General features: G+C 45.8%; 1 protein-coding gene across 7 annotated transcripts in view; it reads left to right on the top strand.

Annotated features, from left to right (window-relative positions):
* Positions 1-24,867, top strand: part of SPTBN1 (spectrin beta, non-erythrocytic 1) — a 115,665-nt gene extending 90,798 nt beyond the window's left edge. For 6 of the 7 annotated variants that reach the window (XM_058836555.1, XM_058836552.1, XM_058836553.1 and 3 more), the window contains 18 exons: positions 2,897-3,043; positions 4,365-4,628; positions 4,920-5,144; positions 5,292-5,381; positions 5,624-5,902; positions 7,010-7,140; positions 8,445-8,649; positions 8,759-9,133; positions 10,814-11,058; positions 11,400-11,538; positions 12,438-12,522; positions 13,074-13,270; positions 14,284-14,390; positions 14,933-14,996; positions 19,863-20,101; positions 21,318-21,491; positions 23,106-23,148; positions 23,435-24,867. In XM_058836555.1, coding sequence (XP_058692538.1) covers positions 2,897-3,043; positions 4,365-4,628; positions 4,920-5,144; positions 5,292-5,381; positions 5,624-5,902; positions 7,010-7,140; positions 8,445-8,649; positions 8,759-9,133; positions 10,814-11,058; positions 11,400-11,538; positions 12,438-12,522; positions 13,074-13,270; positions 14,284-14,390; positions 14,933-14,996; positions 19,863-20,101; positions 21,318-21,491; positions 23,106-23,148; positions 23,435-23,650 — 3,225 coding nt within the window. In that variant the 3' untranslated portion in view covers positions 23,651-24,867. Of the gene's footprint in view, positions 1-2,896; positions 3,044-4,364; positions 4,629-4,919; positions 5,145-5,291; positions 5,382-5,623; positions 5,903-7,009; positions 7,141-8,444; positions 8,650-8,758; positions 9,134-10,813; positions 11,059-11,399; positions 11,539-12,437; positions 12,523-13,073; positions 13,271-14,283; positions 14,391-14,932; positions 15,677-19,862; positions 20,102-21,317; positions 21,492-23,105; positions 23,149-23,434 lie in introns of those variants that run through there. The other variant, XM_058836559.1, reaches the window with a different exon arrangement.
* Positions 24,868-27,107: the final 2,240 nt, after the last annotated feature.

Here is a 27,107-nt window from a genome sequence, read left to right as displayed (position 1 = left end):
GTGACAGCTCTGGTACAAAGATCCCCTGGCTCTCAGCTCTCCTGGCCTCAGTGTCAGTGTGGGTGTGTTCCCCAGGATCTGGTTTTTCCCCTATATCACTGGAAGGAAAAGGAAAGCATAAAAGCCCCAGTGTTGGCTGCCTGAATGCTTTCCTCTTCCTTGTTTCTCTCCAGCCACTAAAACATGGATGTCTCGACTGCACACTTCAAAGACAAACTTACAATTGCCCAAATGTCAGGGATTTCTCCAGTCCTCTTTGAGAGGACATTAGCTTTGGTGATAGTTGAAGGGCTATTTCCTGAGAATACTGAGACTTTTCATCATTGTGGGTCCTGCTGACACCTCTGTTGGGCTGGAGGGTTTGTGATGGAGCAGCACTGTCCTTTGGGTGGAAGGGAGCCAAGGCAGCACCTCCCCCTTGGCTTTTTCCTCAGCGCTGCCTGTGAAGTTGGGAATTGTTAGGGAACAGCTTTGAGCCGGTCCCCATTTCACCCTCAGTGATCCTTTGGCCTTCCTGCCTGCTGCTGCCTTGGGGACAGTTTGCCATCTGTGTGTAACCTGTGAGGAAGGGCAGAGTGTTTCCTGCAGCCCTTCCCCTCCCAGGGCAGCCACATTGGCACTGTCACCCCGTGCTGAGGTGTTTGAGGGCCTCCTGCCCCTCACTCCTTCCTGCAGAGCCGGGGAGGAGGGTCAGTGGCACCCTGGAGCAGCGGGATAATGCTCCTGACAGCAACCCAGCAGTGATAAACCCCTCCCTGGGGTCACAGGTGAGGGAAAACAGCAGATTTTGTTGTTGTGAGGAGCCAGAAACACTGTCACAGCTTAGTCCTGAGGTGCTGCTTTTCCAGCTGTTTCTTGCGCTCATCAATATGAATGTGTTAAATAAATTTGCCGAGTGGATGGAAGAGCAACAGCAGAAAATCCTGAGTGGAGGAGATGTGATAAATATTACCACTTAGTTTTCTTTGACTTCCTGCACTTTCTCAGCTCACCTTTGAGGAGTTTGCAGCTGACCTTGCCTCTGAGTGCTTGGAAGTCCCAGCACTGTCTGGGCTCATTTCTCCAGGGATGTGGTGAAAGCTCTTGGCAAGACTCTGCACTCCCGAGTTTCTCTCCCGGAGTGTGCTGGCAGGATTTGCCATGTGAGCCTCCCTGCAGGAAGGGCTGGAGCTTGGCTCCTGGCACAGTCTGGGAAGTGCAGAAGCATCAGGGCCCTTTCCCCTCCCCTTGCTGCTGCCCCAGGCTCACAAGGGTTTGTCTCTGCATTTCCCTTCCTTCCTGCTGGGTTGGCACTGCAGAGTGGCAGCCAAGAGCAGGAACGGGGTCTTGTGTACAGCATGGGAGAAAGCCTCATCCTCTCCTGGCCTTAACAACTTCTGGAGAAGTAAATACTGCAAGTGTCATTTTGAGGCAATTTAGAGAACTGTATTATTTTCTGAAAATCTACTTTCACACTCAAGGTACTGAGTTTTAGTGCCTGTAGTAGTTGCAAACCCCAGATTTTAGCAGTGAGCCCTTGAATACTTTCTCTGCATTTCTGTGCTCTGAGGGGTTTATCCTGACAGGCCCTGGCTGTGAACCACATGTTGTCCCTGTCTTGCCTTCCCCCAGCTGGTAACAGGAATGATCCAGCCTCTCCTTGGGAAGCACTTTTAAATCCCCAGAAGCCTTAATGCTGTGGCTGAGTAAAAGCAAACAGTGAAAGCCAAGCAGTGCAATTTGCAGAGCAGAGCAGCTGTCTCCTCCCCAGAAAGGCAAGAGTAAAACCACTAATTCTGGGTTGTATCCTAATCTCCATGTAGCCTTTGACTGTTTAGCAGCACAGTAGCCTGCTCTAATGTAAACTTCTGCCTACAGAACTCTTCACTAACGAGCATTTTTCTGTTTAGACTTGATGGGAAGATCCAGTGAGGAGTTTCTCTGATTGCTCTGATGAGTTTTCCCTTTTTGGGGAGGAGTGCATTTAAGGGACAATTGGAATATTAAGGGGCAGTTGAAAAGAGGCTCATGAGTGATCAGTGGAGTTTGTTGCCCTGTGTCCTGAGCACACAGCAGAGGCCTCTGTTCCTCTCCTTTTTGGGCTGCTTGCTCACCCAAGTGCTGTTCTAGAAACCAAGCTGAGATTTGTTTTGACATTTTCCGCTCTAAATATGCAGAAAATGGACCTTTTCAAATTCTATAAACATTGCTGTGAATGTGGTTTTTATCCACACCTCAGGGATAGATGAAGCAGTCAGACTCACCCTGGGAGGAAATGTGATGTTGGCTGCTGGGACCATTTTCACATTCCATTCGCACTTGGCAAATCAACTGTCTCTTAAAGTATTGGTTTTCTCTAGTGGTGATATGGAAATTGTCCCCAGTGCCTTTGTATTTGCTGAAAATCAGACAGAAAACAGTCTTGGATTTTATATAATGGGAAAAGGAAAGCCTCCAGTACCAAAACACTCCTGGAGATTGGATAAATAAGCAAATTACTTATGTAAACCTATACAGAGAGAGGACTGAGGGAAAAAGGTACAAATGTGCTGTGAATTAATGGCACAAAAGCATCTCTAACCATCTCCACAGCACCATCTGACCAATAAGCAGGACACATGTCCCTGTTTCTCTTGCAGTTGAACTGGCTGGGACCTGTGTGTTTGATTTTGCTTATCACGGAGGTGATTCCTTTCTGCTTGAATCAAGGGTTATTTTTGTACTGGAGATGGATGTTAGAACTGAACTGTTCAAGAGGCAGAGCTTTGAGTGAACCCTGAGTAAATTCCGGAGTAAGAGCAGTCTCTGAATCTCACACAGTTCTTCTGTAGTGGCATCTCTTTATCCTTGATCTGGAGGCATTCTGCATTATTTCACACCAGGAATATTTCACACCCCCATGTATTTTCCTTTCCAGCTCTCCCTCTGGATCAATGAGAAGATGCTCACAGCCCAAGATATGTCCTATGATGAGGCGAGGAACCTGCACAGCAAATGGCTGAAGCATCAGGCATTCATGGCAGAGCTTGCATCCAACAAAGAGTGGCTGGAGAAGATTGAAAAGGTAAGAGCATCCGAAAAATGCCCTTATCTTTGTCCAGGGTGGCTGTGCACGGAGATGGGATCTGTTCTTCTGCAGGACTGGTCCTTAAATCACCCCACAGCTGAGGCTAAAGGAGATTTCTGGCTCATTATGTCTCCATCCAACCCATTTTATTCCTCACTGATGTTAAAAGTCTTTTATCCAAGACATTCACTCAGACATTGGCTAAGGTGCCAGTTTGGTTTTGTTTAGTCTTTCCTATCTGCCAGAAGGAAGGCATAACCTAAATTCTATGTGTGAAGGGTAAGTGGGGAAAATGTTGGGATTTGAGCCGATAAAGTAGAAGCACTTCCCGGGAAATAACAGAATTTAGGGAATAGCTGAGTTTAGCCTTCTGTGCTGCCAAGCTGCCTTTCCCCATGCAAAATTAGGGCATGAGGTAAAGAACATCCAGTTTTATGATTAATTAAGATTCACAGCTCTGTATCAAGTTATTTGAAGCCTTAATACGCTGTGATGAGCTGTACTTTCCCCCCATTTCTCCTGTGCAGCTCTGGAGCACTGAGGAGTCTCCTCTTTAGCTCTGACAGTGGGTTTCTGTTCAGTGTAAGTTAGTTTAATTGCTCATTTCCTCTCCCACTTTGACACTCCATATCCCATTAGAGGCTTTTCTGTGATCTACAAATAGCAATACCCTTTAATGGTGTAATTAGAAGGCTGCTCTTAGTACTGGAAGTTCCTTTTTAGTGATGCTAATACATCCTTCTCCTTTGCTTCTGAAAAATCAGATTGCAGCAAAGGACCAGGGTTGTGTACAGAGTTGTGACAGTCCCTGATTAACATTCATATGGAATGTGCTGCGTTGGGAGCAGCATTCCCATCTGCACCCAACTGAAGAGATAGATAGATAGGGATAATTAGAATAAAGACAGCATTTCCCAAACTCTCCCAGCACTATGCTGTGTGTTGATGGTTCTCTGGTGATGTGGCCCCAGGAGCTGGGGGCCTCAGGAAATGCAGTGTGAGCAGCTCCAGCTCCAGCTCCCTGCTCCATCCTGCCTGAGCCATGGCCCCAGGAGCTCCCTTCAGGGAACGTGTGCAATGAAGAAGAGAAAGGAGGCATTGCTTGACCTTCCCATTGCTAAAAATCCCTCTTCCAGGCAGCAGAGGGACCTGGGAGCTGATGTTCTGGAAGGAGTCACTGGATAATTGGAGATAGAAAATGAGTGGTTGATGCTGCCAGCAGATGAGGAATCCTGAGTGCTTATTAATCAGGATAATTGCCCTAACGGGCTGTGAGTGCTCCTGAGGAGGTTCCATTTGGTTGTTCTTTGCTTTGCAGGAGGGAATGCAGCTCATTGCAGAGAAACCAGAGACTGAGGCCGTGGTGAAGGAGAAGCTGACAGGTCTCCACCAAATGTGGGATGAGCTTGAATCCACCACCCAGACCAAGGCTCAGCGTCTCTTCGATGCAAACAAGGCAGAGCTTTTTACCCAGAGCTGTGCAGACCTGGATAAGTGGCTGAATGGTTTGGAGAGCCAAATCCAGTCGGATGACTACGGAAAAGATCTCACCAGTGTCAACATCCTGTTGAAGAAGCAGCAGGTAAATAGGGGTGCAGCAGGCAGGCAGCAGATACCTGCACTCAAAGGAACAGGCAGAACAGGCTTTCAGTTTAGGAAAGAAAGAGCTGCTTTTCTTTCTTTCTATTCTTTCACATATCTTTAAGGAGAAGAAAAAATTCATCCAGCAACAAATGAGACAATAATTATTAACATGGTAAATCCTCACTGACCAGCAACTGTTCTCCCTTCTGAGGAAGCTGTTGATGTGCTCTGATTGTATGAACAGCTTTCATCCTGGTTTTCAGGACCTTTTTGCCATGTTTCTGTTTAGATGCTGGAGAATCAAATGGATGTCCGTAAGAAGGAGATAGAGGAGCTGCAAAGCCAGGCAAGGGCTTTGAGCCAAGAGGGCAAGAGCACAGATGAAGTTGATGGCAAACGCCTTACTGTGGAAAAGAAATTCTTGGAGCTGCTGGAGCCTTTGAATGAGAGAAAGGCCAACCTGCTGGCCTCCAAAGAGATCCACCAGTTCAACCGGGACGTGGAAGATGAAATTGTGAGTATCAAGGAATTCCTGCTCCCCAGCCAATAGGAAAATGTTGGAATACTGCTGCTTTCTGCAGCTTGTGCTCACCAGCCTCTCTCTGCTGCCCCAACTGTATCTGTGGTTGCTTGAAATCATGTGTACTCCTCTCTCTTTCAGTTGTGGGTCGGAGAGAGGATGCCCATAGCTACATCTACTGATCATGGACACAACCTCCAGACTGTGCAGCTACTAATAAAGAAAAATCAGGTAAGTAGGTGCTGTTAGAGCTCCATACCTGCTGTTTCTCCTTAGTACTGACTAATTTGGGAAGGAAATGTTTGGGGTAAAACAATGGGTGCTGTGGTGTGATCACAGGTGGTGGCACCAGCCCCAAGTTGTCCACATGAGCTGATGGTGCGTGTTTTTTTGTCCCTCTGGAGTTAAGACCCCTGACTTGTATTTCCTTTTCGTTTGTGCATTGTCTCATCAGTCAATTTTCTCCCATGTAGACCCTTCAGAAAGAAATCCAGGGCCACCAGCCTCGTATCGATGACATTTTCGAGAGGAGTCAGAACATAATCACAGAGAGCAGCCCCAATGCTGAAGTCATTCAGCAGAGACTTGCAGACTTGAAGCAGCTGTGGAACCTCCTCATCGAGGAGACAGAGAAGCGCCACAAGCGCCTGGAGGAGTCTCACAGGGCTCAGCAGTATTACTTCGATGCAGCCGAGGCTGAGGCCTGGATGAGTGAGCAGGAGCTCTACATGATGTCAGAAGAGAAGGCCAAGGTGAGCAGCTCCACAGTGACACTATTTTGGCCTTAATTGCTTTGCTGGAGGGAGGCAGGTGACATAATTTAATGTGGCGCTATGGAATGGTAACATAAACAAACAACATAAACAAATTTAGCTTCCTGGTGAAGCCTCAAGTGATTGTGGCTTTTATCTGTTCTGACATCTCTGATAGTGTGCAGGATGGGCTGTGCTGTATGGAACCAGGGAAGCATCCTGGCACTGCAGAGGGCAGCTCTGTGCCTGCCTCCACTGCAAGGTCAGGATTGCCAGTGTGCTCCAGTTAGGTCCAGTTTTCTGTTAGTTTTCAATGCCAGCACAATGCAGCTGGCTGTGAAACGGGGCCTGGTGCTCAGTCAGCTGCTACCGCTGTCACCAGCCTTGGCTCCCAGCAACCATCAGCTTTGACTCCCAGCTTCAGACCACAGCAAAGAGAAGGGAAACTCCTGTTTTCTAGTGAGGTGTTAGTGCTGGAGCTTGCTTGTTATCGACATAAATGCACCACATTTCCTGCCCTTGTAAAATGAAGCTCAGCTTTCTATCAGGAGAACACATTCCGCAGGTGTTCAGTCTCCAGTTAAAAAGGGCTTGCTTTCTTTTTATCTATTGCAAATAGCTCACTATGCAAAATATTGTATTGAAAAGATTTATTGACAATATCAGCTAACACTGAGAGTAGGGGGCTGTTTTTCTTAGCTGTAACAGTGCATAAAAAGTTTTCATTGGAACTTCTCCAGACACTGGTGGAGAATCCATTGGCATGGACTGTGTAGGATTTCTTTTCTTTGCCCCATGCTGTTGTTGAGATGCCTGACAAGTGGTGTCTTAATCTGTTCCATGTTTCAAAGCCCTGCACCAGTGTTGTAGAAAAAGCTTTCTAGAAGAGGAAACTCAACACCCTCAATGCCCAGCTGATGTAATTTTGTTCTGCACCCAAGAGGGGTTGATGCATTATCTCTTTCACTTCATTATTTTGTTTTCTGGGGGTACCATTTGCTGTGACATCAACTGTTCTATACCATTGACAGAAGGACTTGTCTTCAAGCTGTACTTAGGAGCATCTCCTTATAACTCTTCCTGTCATTTTCTGTCACCCTGTTACAGGATGAACAGAGTGCAGTGTCCATGCTGAAGAAACACCAGATTTTGGAGCAAGCTGTAGAAGACTATGCTGAAACTGTGCACCAGCTTTCAAAGACCAGTAGAACTTTGGTGGCAGATAATCACCCAGAAAGGTATTAACTGCCATTTTTAATTGGATCATGAGCTCTTTTAGTAATTCAGTCCCTTCTTTGGGTGGTTCTGACACACAAAGACCACAGCAGACAGTAAGTAGCCCAGAGGCACATACAGAGGAAGATGAGTTCAGCCTCACTCAATTCAAGGTGTCTGTTGGACCACTCTGATTTGGCCAGAGGCAGGGTTGGTATGTGCAGCTGCTGATTTCTGGTGGCTCAGGACATGTGGAGTTACCTGTCTGCAGTGTCCCCTGAGCAGGCTGCAGTGTCAGGTCTGCCAGCACTGCTGAACCTCATGGAGGCAGAGCAGTCCTCAGGCCAAGCTCCAGACCTGCTCTTCCAACCAACTTCAATGTCCAGCAGAGAAGGTCACTGTCATTAATCCTGCCCCCAAGATCTGCCTCTTCTCTTTGAGATTCCAGCAGAATCAGAGCCTGGAATCAGCTGCTTTAAACATGGGCACATTAACATCTTACTTTTGGTAAATTTATCTCATGTCTCATAAATGGCTTTCCCTGGGGGAGAGCTCAGGAAGCTTAAGAACCATTTTGCTCTAAGAGCTGCAGCTCAGCAGACAGAATTCTTCACTGGTTTCAGCTGCAAGGCTGATTCCTCTCTGAGGCTGATGTATTTAACTGCTCAGCCTGCACAGGCTGGAAGGTGGCACTGGCCTAGGACAGACACACTCTGCCTCCGGTGGAAGGTTGGTATTTAACTCTAAAGCACTCTCTTGTGGTCATGATCGCTTCTGATGAGAGCAGATTTCCTGGCTGAGCTGTCTGAGTACTGGAATAACATCATCAGCTTTACAAGGCAGCTGGAAGGCACTTCGGCAGCATTGTATGGCTCAGACAAAATAGAGGCAAAAGATACAGCCAGTAGAAATATTCATCCCTTGTGCAAATGCTGAGCTTTAAGGGGTAAGAGACCCATGAGTGCTGCTGAACTCTGAAGCAGAGTTTAACTGAAAAGGAACTGCTCCCTGCCTCAGCAGCTCAGATCCTGCTTGTAACTTTGGGAGAAGAATCTGGTGTGATCTGTGGCCAGACAAATGGAGAGCTGGATTCCAGCTCCCCTTTCTAAAGCCAGGGGTTTACTGTGCAGGACAGACAAGCTTCCAAGCTATTGCTGTCACTTCTGCCAGCAGAGGATCGGTCCAGCGTGTCCGAGTCAAATTCCTGCCTGTGGCAGACGTGCATTCTGTGGATTAAATGCTCCCAGTGACTTTTATTCCTTGCAGTTTTCCCCATTTGGTTTTGCTTGCAAGGGCAATGCAGACTCAGCGCTGTTTGCTTTTCCAGCGAGCGCATCAGCATGCGCCAGTCCAAGGTGGACAAGCTCTATGCGGGCCTGAAGGACCTCGCTGAGGAGAGGAGGGGCAAGCTGGACGAGAGGCACCGGCTGTTCCAGCTCAACCGCGAGGTGGATGACCTGGAGCAGTGGATCGCAGAGAGGGAGGTGGTGGCGGGGTCCCACGAGCTGGGCCAGGACTACGAACACGTCACGGTGAGTCCTTGGAGGGGCCTCTCTGGGTGCCGCTCACAGGGCACGGCTCGGCGCGCTCGGGTCTCTCCGTAGCCACGGCGCTGCATGAGGCTCTTCCTGTGCCTTCCAGATGCTGCAGGAGCGCTTCCGGGAGTTTGCCCGGGACACCGGGAACATCGGGCAGGAGCGGGTGGATACCGTCAACCACATGGCCGATGAACTCATCAACTCCGGCCACTCGGACGCTGCCACCATCGCCGAGTGGAAGGACGGACTCAATGAGGCCTGGGCGGATCTCCTGGAGCTCATTGACACAAGAACACAAATCCTTGCAGCCTCTTATGAACTGCACAAATTTTACCACGATGCCAAGGAGATCTTAGGACGTATCCAAGACAAACATAAGAAACTGCCCGAGGAGCTCGGTAGAGACCAAAACACAGTGGAAACACTACAGAGAATGCACACGACGTTTGAGCACGATATCCAGGCCCTGGGCACGCAGGTGTGTGGCAGGTGAACTGTGGGTGTGGGAAGCTGAGCTGCAGAGTTTGCTGCTGCCCTCAGCCCCTCCGTGGCTGGGAGACAGAGTGCTGCCAGCTGCTTCCCACGTGTAGTGCTGTGGGAATAACCTCACCTGCATCCTTTCCTTGTCTGTCTGTCTGCTGCTCTGTCTTTGCATTCGGTTGATTATCTAAAATTGCAGTCTGTAAGTACACGGGCTTCTGAATGTGTTGGCAGTTGTTGGATGTTATTCCCTTTCCTGTCCTTGACTGAAGAAGAAATGAGAAAGGCAGAGTTTCTGTATTGGTTTACAGTACAAAATATGAAGGAATGTATAAACCTGGTTGGCTTTTTGAGGTTTGGTTATATTTTGGTTGGCCATTTTAGGTCCTTTTGTTTTTAAAAACACCAAAAAGCACCAGTCAAACTCTTTGTGGCACTGTTTATTTTTCCAGTCTGAGAGGCAAAGACCTACACAGAGGCTTTCTGACTTGGTTATGAACCTGGGCATTCTGAATTAAATATGGTCTTTCTCGGTGCCTCCTAAGAGAAAAAGAGATTGAAAATCCACAGTTCAGGCTGAGATTTTTAAAAGCATCCAAACTTGATCTAATTCTGAATCTTCTGAAGCCAAGATTTGCCAAGTAGAAGGGGAAGCTGCTCACAAAGCACAGGGGGGATTCTGAATCAAAATACAACATTCAGCTGTCACAAGGAGAATTTGGGAAGGGAACAAGTTGCTTCAGGAATGGAGGAATTACAACTGACTGTATTTATCCCAGTAGGTCAGGAAAGAGCTTTAATGGCCCAGCTGCCAGACAATTTATTCGGTTATGTTGCAATTTACACCAAAAGAAAGGAGATAGAGAAAGCATTTGATATTCCAGGTGTTTAACTTTCAGAAGATGTAGATTTCCTACAGAAAATAGGAGACATTCATAAAACATCAATCCCAATCTCTCAAAAAGGTAATTATAATCAAGATCTAAATGAAGGAATATGTAGTGATAGCACAGAGCTGTGGGGAAGGCACTTAGGATAATTTCTGGGTGAAACAGCCAGAGCACCGAGGTGGATCATTTTGAGAGAGACATGGTCTCTGTGCCTGTAGCTGGAAGGCTGTTGATTTGATCTTAAAAAAAAAATAATTGTTAGACAAAAGCTAATGGAATGTTTCCTGGCTTGAAAAATATGGAAAACAGGAATTAGCATTTGCCATCCCAAGACAGTGTTTGAAAGGAAAAGGTTTCTAATAGCAGAAGGTTCTTAACATTTCCACGTTTTCTTTTCTTTGAAGTCATTATCTATATTTTTGAAAAAGAACCTCTGTCAGCTGCAGTAGTGGTTTGGATAAAAAGTTCCCAGGTGCCTTTGCCACTTGTATGAGAGGAAGGGAATTTGATGATGAGAATGGTCCCCATTTGCTCTGACATGTAACAGTCTCTTTGTTTTGGCACCGTGTCTCGCAGTGTGTTCAGGCAGTGACAAATCTGTGCTCTTTTAGGGGTCCCTTGACCCTGCAGTGTTCTCTGAGGGATGATACTGGCTGACTGACAGCAAACCCATTTGCAGTGGCTTTAGGAAGCCCCTCAAGTGCTGCGTTAGCAGATGAGTGTCCCCGTGTTTGTGTCTCAGGAGTCACAGACCCACCGATGGCTTTGTCTCTCCCCAACTGCTGCAGGTGCGACAGCTGCAGGAGGATGCAGCGCGCCTCCAGGCTGCCTACGCTGGGGACAAGGCTGATGACATCCAGAAGAGGGAAAACGAGGTTCTAGAGGCATGGAAGGCACTGCTGGATGCCTGTGAGGGCCGCAGGGTGAGGCTGGTGGACACAGGAGACAAATTCCGCTTCTTCAGCATGGTTCGGGATCTCATGCTCTGGATGGAAGACGTTATCCGGCAGATAGAAGCCCAGGAAAAGCCAAGGTAATGCAGGGCATCCCTTCTCCATCCAAAGATAGAGCTGCAGGTCACCTGAGGCCATCTGCAGGGCTCAGTGTCACTGAGAGTGGCTTTCAGAGCCTGCTGCTGCAGCACCTTGCTCATGTGGGTGGCTGCTGGAATAACTGCAATTGTACCCAAAGAGATTTGGTCTCACACCAGGGTTATTTGATTTCTAATTCAGGCCAGAATGGTGCTGGGAAAGGCTTCTTGAACTACAAAGACAATCTAGGAAACAATTTGTTCCTCATTGAGTTGTGGGTCAGTTTGCAAATGTAGCAGATAATATTGTTAAATCCAAAAATCTGTGTTTCTGGTCATTTTAGGGATGTTTCATCTGTGGAACTCCTCATGAACAATCACCAGGGGATCAAAGCAGAAATTGATGCCCGAAATGACAGCTTCACTACGTGCATTGAGCTTGGCAAGTCTCTGCTGGCCAGGAAACACTACGCATCTGAGGAGGTACCGAGCTCTCTGTGTACAGCCGTGGGCTCCTGGGGGTTCTTTCCAAGGGAGAAACCTGCCCTGTGTCACCCACACAGGAATAATGACAAGTGCCACCTCAGGGACTGGTGCACTTATGTGCTGTTGGGAAATCAGGGTATAACTTCACTCTGGCAATTCATGGTGGGCAACAGAGGTGACAGTGAGGTTTAAAGTGGCATTTTCAGCCCAGAAAATGCAAAGAAGCTGCTGTATTCCATTCTGCAGAGAATGGCTCTGGGATGGAAAGGAGTCTTCCTTGAGCAAGCGCAGAGGCAGCTGTGAGACAGCCTGAACTTCCTGCAGGGGAAATGGAATGCTGTGGAGAGGCCTGCTAGGGGAATGAGCAGGAAAATGTTTGTTGTGTAGGGAGGAAATTCAAGGGATATTAAGAGAACCATATCCAACTGTTTAAAGCCTTGATTTATTTTCTGAGATGTCTAGGTCAAAGGATAGAGGCTTAGCCCTTGGTTCTCCTGCCTCCCTTAGGGGAAGGGAGGATAACCAAATATTGTGAGGCACTTCCCTCTCAGGAAGGGGAGAGCTTCTGCAACAATCCTGAGCAGCACATTTTGCATTATTCACTGGAAAAGGGCAGAAGATTCAGTGCCTGATTGCACTATTTACATTTGTTTGCCCATTACACCCTTTTATCAAATACTCTGGGTGCTGTAGCTTTTAACAGATACTGAATACTTATGCAAATGTGATATTTTAATGGAAATGTCACATTTATTTATACTTGGAAGAGAAAAGCAGCTGTTGTTTGCACAGTGAAGTCACTTCCTGAGGAACTCGTGCAGTGTCTGTCAGTGCAGGGCTGGGGGAGCTGCTGCCTGGTGCTTGTGTAACAGCCCTGCTCTCTGCTCTCTGTCCAGATCAAGGAAAAGCTCCTGCAGCTGACGGAAAAGAGAAAAGAAATGATTGACAAATGGGAAGACAGATGGGAGTGGCTGAGACTGAGTAAGGACACCCTTGGATTTCTTTTGGGCTGGGCCATATCTAACCTCCATTGTGTGTTTCTGAGCATTGGAAAAAACCTGCAGCTCCTCACTTTTCTGTTGTAGTGCTTGGAAGTGTGCTTGTGCTGGAATAGCTGCAAGGTTCACACCTGGTGGTTGTTAAATAATGAAGAATTTGTAACCAAGAAACCTGCACCAAAAGTCTTGCTCTGTATGATCAAATTTGGAGCTTGGTGCAGTAGCTCTGCTGTATTTGCAGGTGTCACATTCCAGCTTCTATGCTGAAATCAGATTACAGCAGATTAGAACAAAACAAGCACACTGAACTTGCAGAATTAAACTTGCATTTTTCCTTAAAGCAAAGCCAACAGGAGGAATGTCTGTCTTTTCCATGACCATTTTCACTGAACTTAGCTGAGGGGAACACTTAGCCAACTGCATGTACTTTGTTCCCTGAGCTGGGTTTAGGTAAATCCCAAAGCTGCCTGGTGACTCCATGATGCTCCTCTTTGTGACATTAATGGCACTGACACCTGTGCCCTCTCTGCTCAGTTTTGGAGGTGCACCAGTTCTCCAGAGATGCAAGCGTGGCTGAGGCCTGGCTGCTGGGACAGGAGCCCTACCTGTCCAGCCGTGAAATAGGGCAGAGCGTTGATGAGGTGGAAAAATTAATCAAGCGGCACGAAGCGTTTGAGAAATCTGCAGCTACCTGGGATGAGAGGTTTGCAGCGCTGGAGAGACTGACCACGGTGAGTGCCTGAACCTCCCTGGCCATTCCTCTTGGCTGATGGTTGGAATAACTCCTAGCATCACCAACCTGATCTCTGTTATTTGGTTATTTGGTTGGTTGTTGATCAACCTCAGCCAACCACACAGAGCCTGAAGTTTCCTGTTTCCAGCCATACTAAAAAACCCTCTCTGGTTAATTTGAACTCAACAACCTGCAAGGAAAAAGCTGAAGTGATAAGTGACCTCAGGAGTCAGCAGGAGCTGTCTCAGGCCTGGGAGTGATGACCCAGAAGGAAATTTCAGAGCTGAGCAGTTTGCTCCAGCCCTCTGCTGTACTGTTTGGCCAATTATTTTTGGTTAAAGATGACAGTGGTGGGAAGGGGGCAGTGACAGTGATGTTTGTTGTGTTGTGACTGCTCCAGTGTAAGGCTGTATTATCCCCTAGGAAGACACAATAAGGAAAAAAAACCCGGAAACCCCAATTTGAACACAGCTGCAATGCCAGTCATTAATGCTTGGAGAGCATTTTACCATCTTTGGAGAACAGTTTGGCTTTACACTACAGTTGAAGTGGCCTGGGTTTTCACACACACTGAGTGTCACAGCTGCAGACAAAAGGAACTGGAGTTTCTCATCACCTTCACAAATCAAGCTGGTTTTATGGAGATGGGTAATTTCAGGAATTCAGACAGGAAACATTTTATTTCTGTGTTTGGCAAGCACACAAGAAGATGTCACCTTTGGATGTTATAATAACTTGGGCTGTTTTCTTGTTTGTCTGGGTTTTGTTCTAATAGAATGAGTTGGAAAACAGACATGGCCAGTGGTGGGCTGCTGTCAGAGGGTCTGATGCCGATGCCCTCTCTGACAAATTCAGTGCCACAAATGCTTTTAAAGACTGATGCCTTCCAATTTTATCCCCATTCACTTGAATTTCAGCAATGTTTCAGAAAAACAGACAGTGTTGTTAATTTCTTGGACACCCCATGAAAAATGAGCAGTGTTTTTAAATCATGACTGTTTCCTCTCCCAGCTGGAACTGCTGGAAGTGCGTCGGCAGCAAGAGGAGGAGGAGCGGAAGAGGCAGCCGCCCACTCCAGAGCCCAAGGTTGCAGAGGATGGAGACTCCCAGCAGCAATGGTGAGCTGGACTCTGCACTTCCCTCGGGGAACCCTTGGGCTGAAAATGTGCTGTAAAGCAGAGGAGCTTGAATGGGTTTGTAACGTGACCCTTGTTAGAAGACCTGGTGGTTTATGGGGACAGGACCTCTCCCAAGCCCCTGAATTCCCTGCTGAGTTCCCATATTCCAGTTGTCACTGCTGAGGCACCCCTGGCCCAAAAGTGGGAATGCTGCTTTTGTCCCCTGGGCCATGAATTGCAGTTTCTGAGCTACCTTGGCTTTTATCTCTGATGAGCATCATTTACAGATTTAAGCCGCATCCACGGGACATTGACATTTTTGGAATTGTTTATGTGATAGGGGGAGGTTTATTTGTAAGGCAACTGTCAGTAAAATCTGGTTAAATCTCACTTCACACTGAATTTATTCAGTTGGGCCTGAGGATTTTAGGAACTTGAATTTCTTAAATTAATATTCAGTAAGAAAATCTCATTTTGTTGAACAAGATGGATGACTTCCAAGAACCTTAAACAATTTCTTTTCTTTTTCCTCTCTCCAACAGGGATGGGACAAAAGGAGAACAGGTTTCCCAAAACGGTTTGCCCTCAGACCAGGAATCTCCACGGGTTAGTTACCGCTCCCAAACCTACCAAAACTACAAAAACTTTATTAGCAGACGGACAGCCAATGACCGCTCGTGGTCTGGACTGTGACCCACAGAATCACTTGCAGCAACAGAAACCTTTTTTCAGTTTGGTTTACTGGTACTGGTTTCATCTTCTGGCTTCAGATTTCCCTGCTGCTTTTCTCTTCCTTCCCATCAGTTGACTTTTATTTAATTAGCAGCCCCTTGGACATATATTTGCTTCACTTTAATCTTTGTTTATTTGAATCTCCCCACTGACACTCAGTTGCTTTAAGGTGACACATTTATTTCATGTTATTTACTGTGAGTTTTTCATGTCGCTAATAGTATTAAGATTTTCCAGCGAAAGCGTCCTTTATATGAGTAATTGAGATGTAATGAGATTACATCCTAATGAAGAAGAGCACTAGGACCTGACAGGTATGACGCATCGAGTTATACTAACAGGTCTCAGCACGGCAACTTTATTAAATCAGCTGCATTAGCAAGAGTTATGTACCAGGCCAAAGATAATCCACCCGAGTGAGCTGGGCAGGAAGGGCTGGGAGGGGGGAGTGTGACTGTGGACAAATAAGCCTTAAGGTTAGTTTGTATAACATTCCATGCAGAATGGACTCACTGACTGCAGAGACAAATAAACGTGAAATAAACCATTCAAAACCAGTATCTAGATTTATCTGGGGGTTTAGTCCTCATGCAGAGTTGTGATCTTGCTGTGTTGGGGCCCTGTTTGGCACTACAGCAATTTGATTTCTGGGCACCAGAGAGGCAGGGGTGTAAATGAGAGTAGGGTGCAGCCCCTTGGAGAAAGGATGTGATGCTTTCCTTTAAAAACTAAATAAAATACACTGTCTAAGATCCCAGCTCTTTATTTTACATAGGTGCAGGCTGAATGCTCCATGCCTTACTCGCTCCTTCTTGACAGGGAGTGTCCCAGTGGAGTCAGGATGCATGCCAAGAATCCTCACATGCAGCCGTGACAATGCCACTAAATGTCTCTGGACATGCAACACAGGAGCTGAATCTGGCTCTCCTCCCCACCCCCTTCCTGCAGAGCCTCCTTGTTTCAGTCAATGCTCTGAGTGAAAGGACACTTTGGCTCTCTAGGGTCACATTCAGTGCAGGAATGGCTCCTGGCAGGCTGGGATCTGTGGATATCAGGGCTCTTAAGAGTCTTAGCCGAGGGCTCTGGCAGGAAATGCCTTTCAGCACAAGTTTGGATCTAAGAAGCCCATCCTAGTTAGGTCTGAGTCTGCACAACAACTCTGCCAATGCTCCACAGTACACAGCAGTTCCACCTTTCTCGAAATCTTTCTTTTTGGTTCTTCTTTAGCATTCAGTCCTGAAGTGAGCTGTTAGACTTTCTAATGTTTGTAAATTCTCTACAGTTGTGGCAAGGGAATGTGAGGTGATCCTCAAGCACATCCCAGATAATCATCTTGTTGGTTAGCACAGCCTTGTACATCACCTGTTTGCTTCTTTTGACTTTTTTTTTTATTGTCATGCTACATAATGCATTTCCATGTTCATCTTTGCCATCTGCACTTCAGTCTTCCATGAGAGCTTCTGAGCTCAGTTTGTTGAGTCCTTGGGCGTACAGAGCTGTGTCAGTGAGGCACAAGATGTGCTGCTGTTGGTCAGAGCTGTGGCTTCTGCCAACTGGCTGAGCAGTGCAGCTGGATTGTTCTGTGTGGGCTGAGCTTGTGAGCTGAGAGCGGTGATTGAAAGGATGTGCTTCAGTAACTGTACTTTTGTCCTTCCACTTCATGATGCATGTTTTTTTGTTTTGTTTTTTTTTCTTTGTCAGGATAACAACATATAGCTTCTTAATGCTTTTTAAAATTCCATTTTAAATTTATGGGGATGCTCTAGTGGCTGCCCTGTGCCTCAAAAGTGTGCCAGTTCTCAGGGCAGGATAGCTGTAGCTTCAGACTCCATCACCTGCAGAGCCTTCACATGTATTCTGGCAAAAAAAAAATAGTCTGTAGAAGGAATTTATAGAGATAGACTTTTAAAATTTGTATTAGTACATTTACATAAAAATTCCACTTTTATGACAATGAAGAAAAAGTAAGTCATCGATCAAGGTCATTATTTCAGGCACTAGAAGAGTAGGATTTCACCTATTTATTGCAGCCTGTGAGTCTAGCTAAAGGCATTAGGAAGGTCCTTTTGACAGAACAGCCTAGAGGTTGCATCTGTTTGCATCTGAACCAGGCAAATCACCTGGTGCTTCAGCTGTGGGGCAGAGCTTGAGTCGATGAACTGAGCAGATGTTGCTTCAAACACTGCAAAATCCAAAAGGGGCACCTCTGTCATTGTCACCACCTGTCTTGTTGCATGTCCCAGTCCTGCTTTAAAGATTTCCAGAGTAGCCTGTAGCCACTAAAGCACTTCAACTAACCCCTCAGGCCCCACTGAGAGAACTGTATCATGTACACGAGAGCTGTTGTGTTGTAACAGGAGTTTGCTGTTGCTGTTTGTCCTCCGTGGCGTTGTCTCCGCATGCCCCACGCATGTTTCCATTAAAGTGTGTTCAGCTCCTGTTTTTTCTCCGTTTTCATGACACATCCTTCGCAGAGCTGTTCGTGATTTATTTTGCTTGTTTTCTGTTAATTGTAGATAACACGTGAAAGGAAATAAAACCTGAAAGAGCATCAGAAAAGCTTTTCATAGCCCTTTTACAACCAGTAGAATTTGATGTAGAAGGCGCAGGTCTGATGATGTAATTAAAGTTGGCAGTTACTTTTCAAAGCCGTAGGGTTGCAGCACTGAATTCCATATTATTTCCCATAAAAGATGTTGAGCAGCTGTGCAGTGGTTGCTGGTTTGAAACTGGTCTGGTTTACTTCAGATTAGGGGTTCTAGGTACCTTCCAAATCAGTCCTGTTTTCACATCTGGCTGGTGCTGCTCCAGCAAATGCACTGCTCTCTGTGTCAGTGCAGGGGCCAGGTTTTTCTGGGGAGTTGATTTAAGTTGTGGAGATGAGTTCCTGTGGGCTGTGTGATTCCTCAGTGCTGGTCAGAAGTGTCAGGTGCCTCAGACAGGGCTCTAGCCAGCAGCAAAGCAGAGTTTGAGGTTCAGGAGCTGTCACTGGACAGAAAGGTGTGCAAAGGTGTCCTTGCTCTTGAAGGGATCTGTTGGCCATGGGTGGTTGACACGGGTGATGAATGGTGACTCAGGGGTTGTTCATTCCACTACCTGTGTTCTGGCAGTGTTTGGATAATCTTCAGCCTCATCTATTTACCCTCTCCCCCGCTTAATGCAGTACTGTGAGATTTGGGTACAAGCAGCGAGGGTTGATGGCTTAGATTGATCGCAGTTGTGAAGGAGCAGTGTGAGGCTATGTGTCTTTAGGGACAGGGTAAACCAGATCTGACTGAAGTGCAACGTGAGCTGTGATTCTCTCCCTGTTTGAGGCTGTAGTGTCTGTACTCTGGAGGTTTAGGTTGCTAAAGGCAGTTAACCAATCCTTCCCATGTTGAGAGCAAGCTGACATTCAGATCTTTATAGGCCAATGGTGAGGTTCAAGGTGTGAGGCATAATAATGGATACTGGGCAGGTATAAGAAGTTCTAGCAAACGGTGGCAAAATTGAGTTTGTTGCATAATAATTCGGCTGCTTTTGATTTGTCCAGGCCATGTGCAGAAGTGGGAATGTCTAATTATTGTGCCATTCACAAAAACCTGCTTGTCTGCATAAAACCAGTCCAGAATGTTTGTAATCTACTAGAGCATTAGCAGCACTGAGCTTTAGTAACTTGCTAATAATAATACTACACACTGGTTGTGTAACTCCTGAGCCGCTACCAACGGCTCTACACGTCAAAGTAATGGTACAAGAAAAAAAAAAAAACTGGGACCAAGCTGCATTTCAAAAGCTTATAGCCATTAGGATTCCAATTTAAATGATTTTTGGATGAATGGCTCCTGAAGACGTCGCCAGCTTGACCAGTGAGAGCTGCTGGAAACACGGCTGCTCTCTAGGCTATCGATCCCAGTGCGCCAGGCAACGCGACCAACAAAGCAAGTGATGGGCAAGGCCTTGGTTCTGTCTTTGTTTGGGGGTAAATAGCTGTGTGATGCTGTGTGACTGTGGTGGTTTTCAGTTCCTTTAACCAAAATCCAATCCACCTAATAACGCCAGTCTGAACCAGACCTCGATCAATTGACACGTGACCTCATTCCCCTTGTCTTTACGATCCAATATCCTAACTGGGATGGTGGAGATGCATGGTGTAATCTTTCTAATTTCTGCATGTTTTGATTTTGTTGTGTCACTAGGGGAACGGGGAAAGTGGGAAAGGAGCTTTTACAGAAACAAATCAATTGCACACATTTTTGTAAATGCTCCTGGGCGATTGTGACATCCTTCTCTGCTGACTCATAGTTAATACCTTTTATGGACCTTTAATGCCCCAGTAATGCCATAAATGTACTTAAGGTGGCTGATGTGTATAACTTCTACTGTTCCTCTAGGTTTGCAGAAAGTGTGATTGTTACTGTTCCAAACATTTGAGTACTTAGCAACAGAATTGAATGCTCTCATTCTAGGAATAACAATATGTAAAAGAATTGACCGGCAGAGCAAAGCACAGTAAAATTCACACTGATGTTCAGCTGCTTTTATTTTCCCATCTCTCCACCTATAAAATGGGTACTAATCCATTCCTACCTTCTAATTTCCTTGGCCTCCTGTGTCTCCATGGAGTGCGAGAAAGAACTTACTGGCCTGTGTCATTGTCCAGGCAAAGTTTATACACAGCCACGTTGTGCAGGGAGACAGATTAACTGCAGACCTCAGAGCTGGGGGCTTCTGGCTGAACGTGTTCTCCACTGTTCCTAGGTGGCAGAAACTGCAGAAACCAACGAAATGGTCAATGGGGCTGCAGAACAGAGGACGAGTTCCAAAGAGTCCAGTCCCGTTCCTTCCCCGACGTCAGACCGCAAAGCCAAGGGCGGCGTTCAGGCGCAGACTGCTGCTACCCTCCCAGCCAAAACCCAGGAGATCCCCTCAGCCCAGATGGAGGGCTTCTTACACCGCAAGCACGAGTGGGAGACACACAGCAAGAAAGCCTCCAGCAGGTACAGAGTGTCACACAGGCAGGGCTCTGCCCAAGACGGCACACCACATCTCCAGCCTGCTCCCAGCTCCAGGGACTGATGGTGCTGTAGGGGTGGGGCTGCAGGGCTGAACAGCGCATGTGGGGAGCTGCAGTCTGGGGATACTTGGTACAAAAGGCAGCGTCAGCCACATTTGTCAGGTGGAAAACTGAGGCAGAGAGATACCACGAGTTTCCCACTCCACATGATGGATTTGTGGCAGTAGTGGGATTCGATTCCAGATCTCTCAAGTTGTACGTTACTACAAGAAAAGAAAACCATGTAGGTGTGAGACTAGAAATGTTCATATTCTTCTGACATTTTCTATTTGCACATTACCACTTCCCACCTACAATGTAATCTGTTCAGCATGAACAGAGGATGATTGGTGTGCCATAGTCAATTCCATTCCCAAGGAATGTCCTGCAGGCCTCAAACAGGCAGAACTTTGAGATTTGTCTGCACTGGAAAAGCAGACTGGGGTCCTTCATGACCTGAGAGAGCTCTCAAAACCAGATTTATGACTTGGCTGACAAGGGAAATGTTCACAGCAAGTGCTGAGCTGCAGCAACATCTGTGGGATTTGGTAGGAGCCAAAGCACTTGGCAGAGCTGAGATCTCAAGTGAGTACAGCAGTACCAGGATTTTTGTGCCACTGGAGTTGCTCACACCAGACAACACCTTTGAGGCAGTGGCTGCCACCAGCACTAGTGTCAGGGTATTCTTATTTCCAGTAATTTTTAATTTTCACAGTTCTATTAGAGAATGAGGTGGATGATGCCAGTAAAAGTATTTGTGTCAATCAAGGATTTCACACATAGTCCATTCCATTCATCAATTTGCAGCACAGTGAGAATTCCTTCTACAACAGAGCACTGCCATTAAAAGGTCAATCATCTTCTGTCTCAAGAATGCAAAGTACCCAGTCTGCCAAAGAGTCCTCCCACTCTGAGGACAGGCTGATGTGCTGTCACAGGGAGCTCTGGGAATCTCATCTCCCTTTGGCTTTTGTCCTGAAGCTGTGCTTCCATGCAAGAATTCCCTGTGTGCAGTTCATAGGACAGCACAGGCTGTATTCACATCCTCACACTGCACCAATCTCCATTAACTCACAGAACCAATTATGTTTGGTTTCTCCAGTTCTGCAGGTGAGAGCACTGGATTTATAACTGCTCTTGTTGTTTCCCATGTCTCAAAGGTCATGGCATAACGTGTACTGTGTCATAAACAACCAAGAGATGGGCTTCTACAAGGACTCGAAAGCTGCTGCTTCTGGCATCCCTTACCACAACGAGATCCCTGTCAGCTTGAAGGACGCAGTCTGCGAAGTAGCGGTCGATTACAAAAAGAAGAAGCATGTGTTCAAGCTCAGGTAAACCTGGGGCAGTGTTCTGCCCCTGGGGAAAGCCATGGTGGGTGTGTTCACTGCCCAGGAACTGCCCATGGATGTTAACCGCAGCACCTGCTTTTCTGAGCAAGCTCCTCCCAGCACTGAGCTGGGCTCTGCTCATCGGAGCGAGCGAGCACAGAACAGTGTTGCAATAGAGCACTTCCATCTGGGACACCACCAGATGTGTGTGTCTGGAGTTAGGGGCTTGTATTTCACACTGCTGGGTTTTTCAGCTGCTCTCTCTGGAACTGATGGACAGCAGTGATCATGGTTCTGCTCTTTACCAAATCAAGCCTCTTGTTTAATTCTTTCAGTGTGAATTTACAAGACTACTGAAGACATCTCACATTTTCAGGTCTAGAACATACAGTTACAGACCATTTCACTCAAATACATGAAAGACCTGTTTTTCAAAGGTTAAAACAAAGGCTTTTCCTTGGGAAGCCCTTTGGTTTACTGAACAGTCTTCTAGTGCCAACAGTTAAAAAATATTTATCATTACACAGCTGCGAGGTAATCCTGTCAAAGAAGACTTACTTTATGAACTGATTGGGTCATGTATTCCAAGACAGGTGTTCTGGGGTTTTTTGGCAGAGCAGGGGTGGTGGTGGTGTGATTCTATATTAGTACAGGAATCCTCTAAAGATCATAGAGTCCCTATCTGGGGAAAATTTGCTTTATAGAAAATGTATGTGGAAATATATAGCAAATATTTAGGGAAATGTACCTTTCTTGAAGACAGGCCTGCAGCTATGTGATTCATCCTTTAGACTATTTTAAACCCCTCTGAATTGCAAATGGAAGTATATGCTGTTCCAAATGCAAAGTTAAGCAGAAAAACCAACTGCCCTTTTTTTTTCCCAGTGCTCCATCACCTGCATCAGGCCCCTCGGTTACTTGCATGTAGATATGTCCTTTACTCAAGCACTGTTGTTTTACTGTTTAATCCTTCATTTCCTTTCATAAAGAGCTGTTAAAATGCTTGCTTTTTGTTGGGAAAGATGGGGAAGCCTGCAGCAGAGCTCCTGCTGTTCCTGACTTCTGCTTGTTCTGGTGATATTCAGTTGTTTTTTCATTTCTGTGTATCATCATATACATTGTTAAATGTATCCCAGTTAAACCACCTGAGTAAGATCAGCACAGGAATTGAACAGAAGGGAGACTCTGGCCTTCACTGTGAGGAGAGGCAGCTGCTCATCACTAATACTCAGAGTAGAACCTGCAGCCAGCAGCACCATAGCTACAGGAGCAGAACAGCTGCAGAATTGTGCAGGATTTTCACAGCAGCCATGGAAACTCTGGGTGCTGCCTGTGAGTTTTTTCTTTTGAAAGTATCGAGTAAACTATGATAATATGTTTTGCAAAGGAGAAAAGACGTACCTGAAAGAGCAAATACTGAGCCAGCAGCCACATGGGAACAGGAGCACCACCTTGAGCGTGTCCAGAGCTACCATGGGGCTGCGACAGGAGTTGTTGGGGGCATTTGGGCACTGTCCTGTGCAGTCCTGTGTGCCTCACGTGCCGCAGCCAAACAAGCAGGAGCTGCAGCAGTGTGACCACTACTGAGCTGAATTTGTGATGGTATTTTCTTTGCAGATTGACCGATGGCAACGAATACCTCTTCCAAGCCAAAGACGATGTAAGTGTGGTTTTCTTACAGTTCATTGCTGTGCTGTGTGTGCTGCTGCACCATGGGGAGAAGCAGCTGAGAGCTGGCGTGCACTCTGTGTGTGGGTGATGCCTGGGCCCAGGGCTGCTCAGGTACAGCCTCTAGGAGGTGTCTCTGGAGGTGCACAGCCAGAGGGGATGAGCTGGGGCTGGTTTTCCTTGCCTTTCCACCCGTGTCCGTTCCCCCTCCGCTCTGTCGCGGGAGTGGCGGGGCTGGGCTGCTTGTAACGGTTTTGTGCCTTTGGGGCTTCTTGAAGGAGGAGATGAACACGTGGATTCAGGCCATCACATCAGCGATCTCTTCGGACAAAATCGAAGTGTCCCCGACCACCCAGAGCACTCCAGCCTCCAGCCGTGCCCAGACCCTGCCTGCCAGCGTCACAATAACCAGCGAGTCCAGCCCTGGCAAGCGGGAGAAAGACAAAGAGAAAGACAAAGAGAAAAGATTCAGCCTTTTTGGTAAAAAGAAGTGAATTCCATCTCCACACACTGCACTTCTCTGACCGTTCCAGTGGAATTCCAGCATGCGAGCTCAGAACCAATACGTTACTCTCTGTGCCTCATGTTCCTCAATGTGATTGACATTTTTTTATTTATAGAGCATTTTAAAATAAAAAAAGCCAACAAAAAAAAAAGAATCTAAAGTTACAAACGTATGAGGTGCATTGGGCAGCTTCTGTAGGAGAGGGAGGACCAGGTTTTGGGGGTTTGTTTTTGTTTGTTTTTGTTTTTGTTTTTTTTTTAAATGAAGTTAATGTAGATTAGATCTTAATATTTAAACTGTTCCTCAATTTTGTGAGGCTGTCTTGGAAAATAACCCACTCCTAGTGCTATTGGTATGCAAGGCAGCGGTGCTTTCGAATCTACTGTGCACATGAGAAACCAATGTACAAATTTTCAAAGGCATTCACTTCCGGTTAAGGTTGTTATGCTGAGTCCTGACTAGTAGAGCCTTCCCTTGCAATTCTAACAGGAATTAAAGTGGTAGTGTGTTCTCTTTGCTGTAACAGAGTGCAGGTATGCGTTGACTCACAGCCCAACGTTGGTTTAACACCACCCGAAGCGTCCCCGCATCGAGTACGACAGATAAGAATGTTGGTGTTCAAGATGGATTAACAGGCTGGTACAGTTTTAAATAAGCTGTAATTTCAAATTTCTTTTTTTTTTTTTTTTTTTTTCCGAAATACATTATATTGTATGTTTCAGATAATTCTAGTACAAAGTATAATAAGACTAGATGTATAATAAACCCTTTAAAATCATCAATAAGTGTAAAAGTGGAACTGAAGCATTTACTGGAAAAGTAATGTTACTCAAATGGTTACTTGCTTGTCAGCTGCAGCACTGTGTGTTATAATTTTGCTACATTACCTTGCTCTTTGATACATAGTGTGCATTTCTGTCACTGTAACTATTGTAATGAAAAATTTTCATCTTACTGCACAATCAAAAATTACATTTAATAGGAATGAACTTTCAATGACTGGGCCTGTAGTCAAGAGTAGTACTGGAACTGGCTTTCAGTTGTATCGAACTGTACCTCTAGACTTTTACCCTATCTGTTAAATATATGCGATGTCATTAAATGCTTTTAAAACTAAATATGCTGGGTAAGTTTCTTATTTCATTTCTGACAATGTTAAATCATAATTTTGAAAGAGGATCAAAATAAAGTTATTTTAAAATGTCATCTCTCCTGTGCACTGAAACTGATGTCTTCAAATGTAATTCCATTCTTTTGTGCGAAAGTTCATTCTGAAATAGTTGTTTTCTTTCTTCCCACTTTTCTTTCCCTTCACTTCCCACCTGCCCTTCCTTTTACCCTGCCTCCCAAATTAAGTGCCAAAAATAAAGAGAAAAGAAATTAAATGAGTATTTTGAAAAATATTCTGATACAGATACTTTTTGTGGGAAGTGAAACCAGCAGAGTGGATGGGAGTAAGCACATCAGAGGCTGGGGCAGTGGAGTTCCCTGAACATTTACCTGATGGAGGTAAAGCTCCATGTTCCAGCTGGCAGCAAAAGGACCTCATTTTGAGTAAGCACTGGTCTCCAACTTCCTACCCACCTCTTGCTCCAGTGCTTATGGCCTGTCCTTGATGCCACCTAGGGAACCATCTAATAGGAATAGCTCTAAGAAGCTCCAGTATGTTTTAAAGTCAATGAAATGTAAAGAACACAGGTTTTAATGTATTGTGATTGTTAAAATCCACTCAAATATTAATTTTGGTGGAAAGCAGATAAACTGCAAACTCACGTGTTTCCAAGTGACAGTTTCCTGAACATGTGACCAATACAGTGTCTGAAATTATTTTCATGGAGTGTACAGTATTCTCTGGGTTTTTCTTGTTTCCCAAAATTTTTGGTTATTAAACAATGGATTATTCATGTACATAAGTTTTTACTCTGTAATGTTATATTGTTCAGTCTAATTATTAGTAAATATAGGCTAACAGTGCTAGTATTGTAAATGTAAAATTTATTACATTAGAAAAAGCTGAAGTTTAGTTGTATTAGAGACTATGAAACAATTTTCTGAGTTGATTAATGCACACAGATGCTGATGCCTTACATATGTGTCACTTGGGCTGAGCTGGTGCAATGAACAGTCAGGCAGATGGATCTCGACAGCCTGTGGTGTGTGGTTCTGTAGTGATTTGGTTGAACATTGCCTTTGGAGTTGTTTTCTTGTTTGTCTCACTCCTTACTGGAAGATGTTCCCAAGAATGACTTGAATAAAAATCCTTTCTGCTTAGGGACTGATTGGAAGTTGCTGAGGAGCAGGAGTGAATCCCAGTAAGCCTTGGAGCCTCAGGGAGCAGTTCCCTGCAGAGAGAGGTCAGGAGGAGCCTCCCTGGACAGAGCCCAGTCAGAGAAGTCAGGTCAGTGCACACACATCCGTGTGCCAGGGCAGGAGGGAGAGGAGTGCGGGGATCTCTTGGATCATGTGAAGGGAGGGAGTGCTGCTGGACAATACCAGGGGAAGAGGAACCTGCAAAAGGTGGGTGATGGAAATGGGGCTGAAACTGGAGCAGGCTGTCACCTGTGACACTGTGAATTGCACCAGTGACTGTGGCTGGACCGCTGACAGATGGAATGTCCTGTTCCTCCTGGAGCCGCACTGAAGGGTGAGGATTTCTAGCCCAGTGTAACACATGACTGCAGCTGGTTTGTACCTAAATTGTGGTAGTTCCTCTGGAGATACATTGCAAAAGTCACACAGAACCGGAACCTTCTTAATTTTCTTTCTTAATTTTCAAAGAAAATTAATTAAGGCAAACCGCTTCCCAACTGTGTTGCTTGTCATTGGTAGAAAGAGGAATTGTAGTCAGGCCAGTCTCCCTTTTTCTATCTTGGAGGGACCCTCACATCGCATTCTAAGCTGAGGGAAGGTGTCAGAGGGTCCTTCCCATATCCAGGCAAATTGAGTACAATGTGGGGAAAAAACCCAGAAGTCCTTAGCCATAAGAACTTAGTATGTGTTGGTGGGAGGGTTTTCTTTTAGATTAATGCCAGTAGTCTGTTAATCCATCTTTTCTGCACAGGGAATATGCTCTGTTGTAGGGCCTGTACTTTGTATGAGGAAGATTAATGGTAATGGTAAAGGAAAAGAAAGGAATTATTAATCTCTGTCCTGGTGAAATATTGGTTTAGATGTTTTTCCCTTCACCATGGTCTCCTTTCTTGTGGTTGAGTTCTCAGACTTTGAATAGGTACGGTCTTTCAGAATCTAACTTTGCAATAAATAACTTGCAAGTATGAGTGTTTTGCTACTTTTGGTGGCTGATTTTTTTTGTTGCTGTTTTTTTTGGGGGGGGGGTTGTGGGTTTGTTTTTTGGTTGGTTGGGTTTTGTTTGTTTGGTTGGTTTTTGCTACCTTTGCTAATCACAGGTGGCTGAAGAAATACAGAAACTTAAATCCCAGTGAGTT

The sequence above is a fragment of the Poecile atricapillus genome, chromosome 3 (genome assembly GCF_030490865.1).
Source record: "Poecile atricapillus isolate bPoeAtr1 chromosome 3, bPoeAtr1.hap1, whole genome shotgun sequence".
Lineage (NCBI taxonomy): Eukaryota > Metazoa > Chordata > Aves > Passeriformes > Paridae > Poecile > Poecile atricapillus.
Note: the sequence above shows the minus strand (reverse complement) of the source record. Positions and strands in the feature narration are given on the sequence as shown.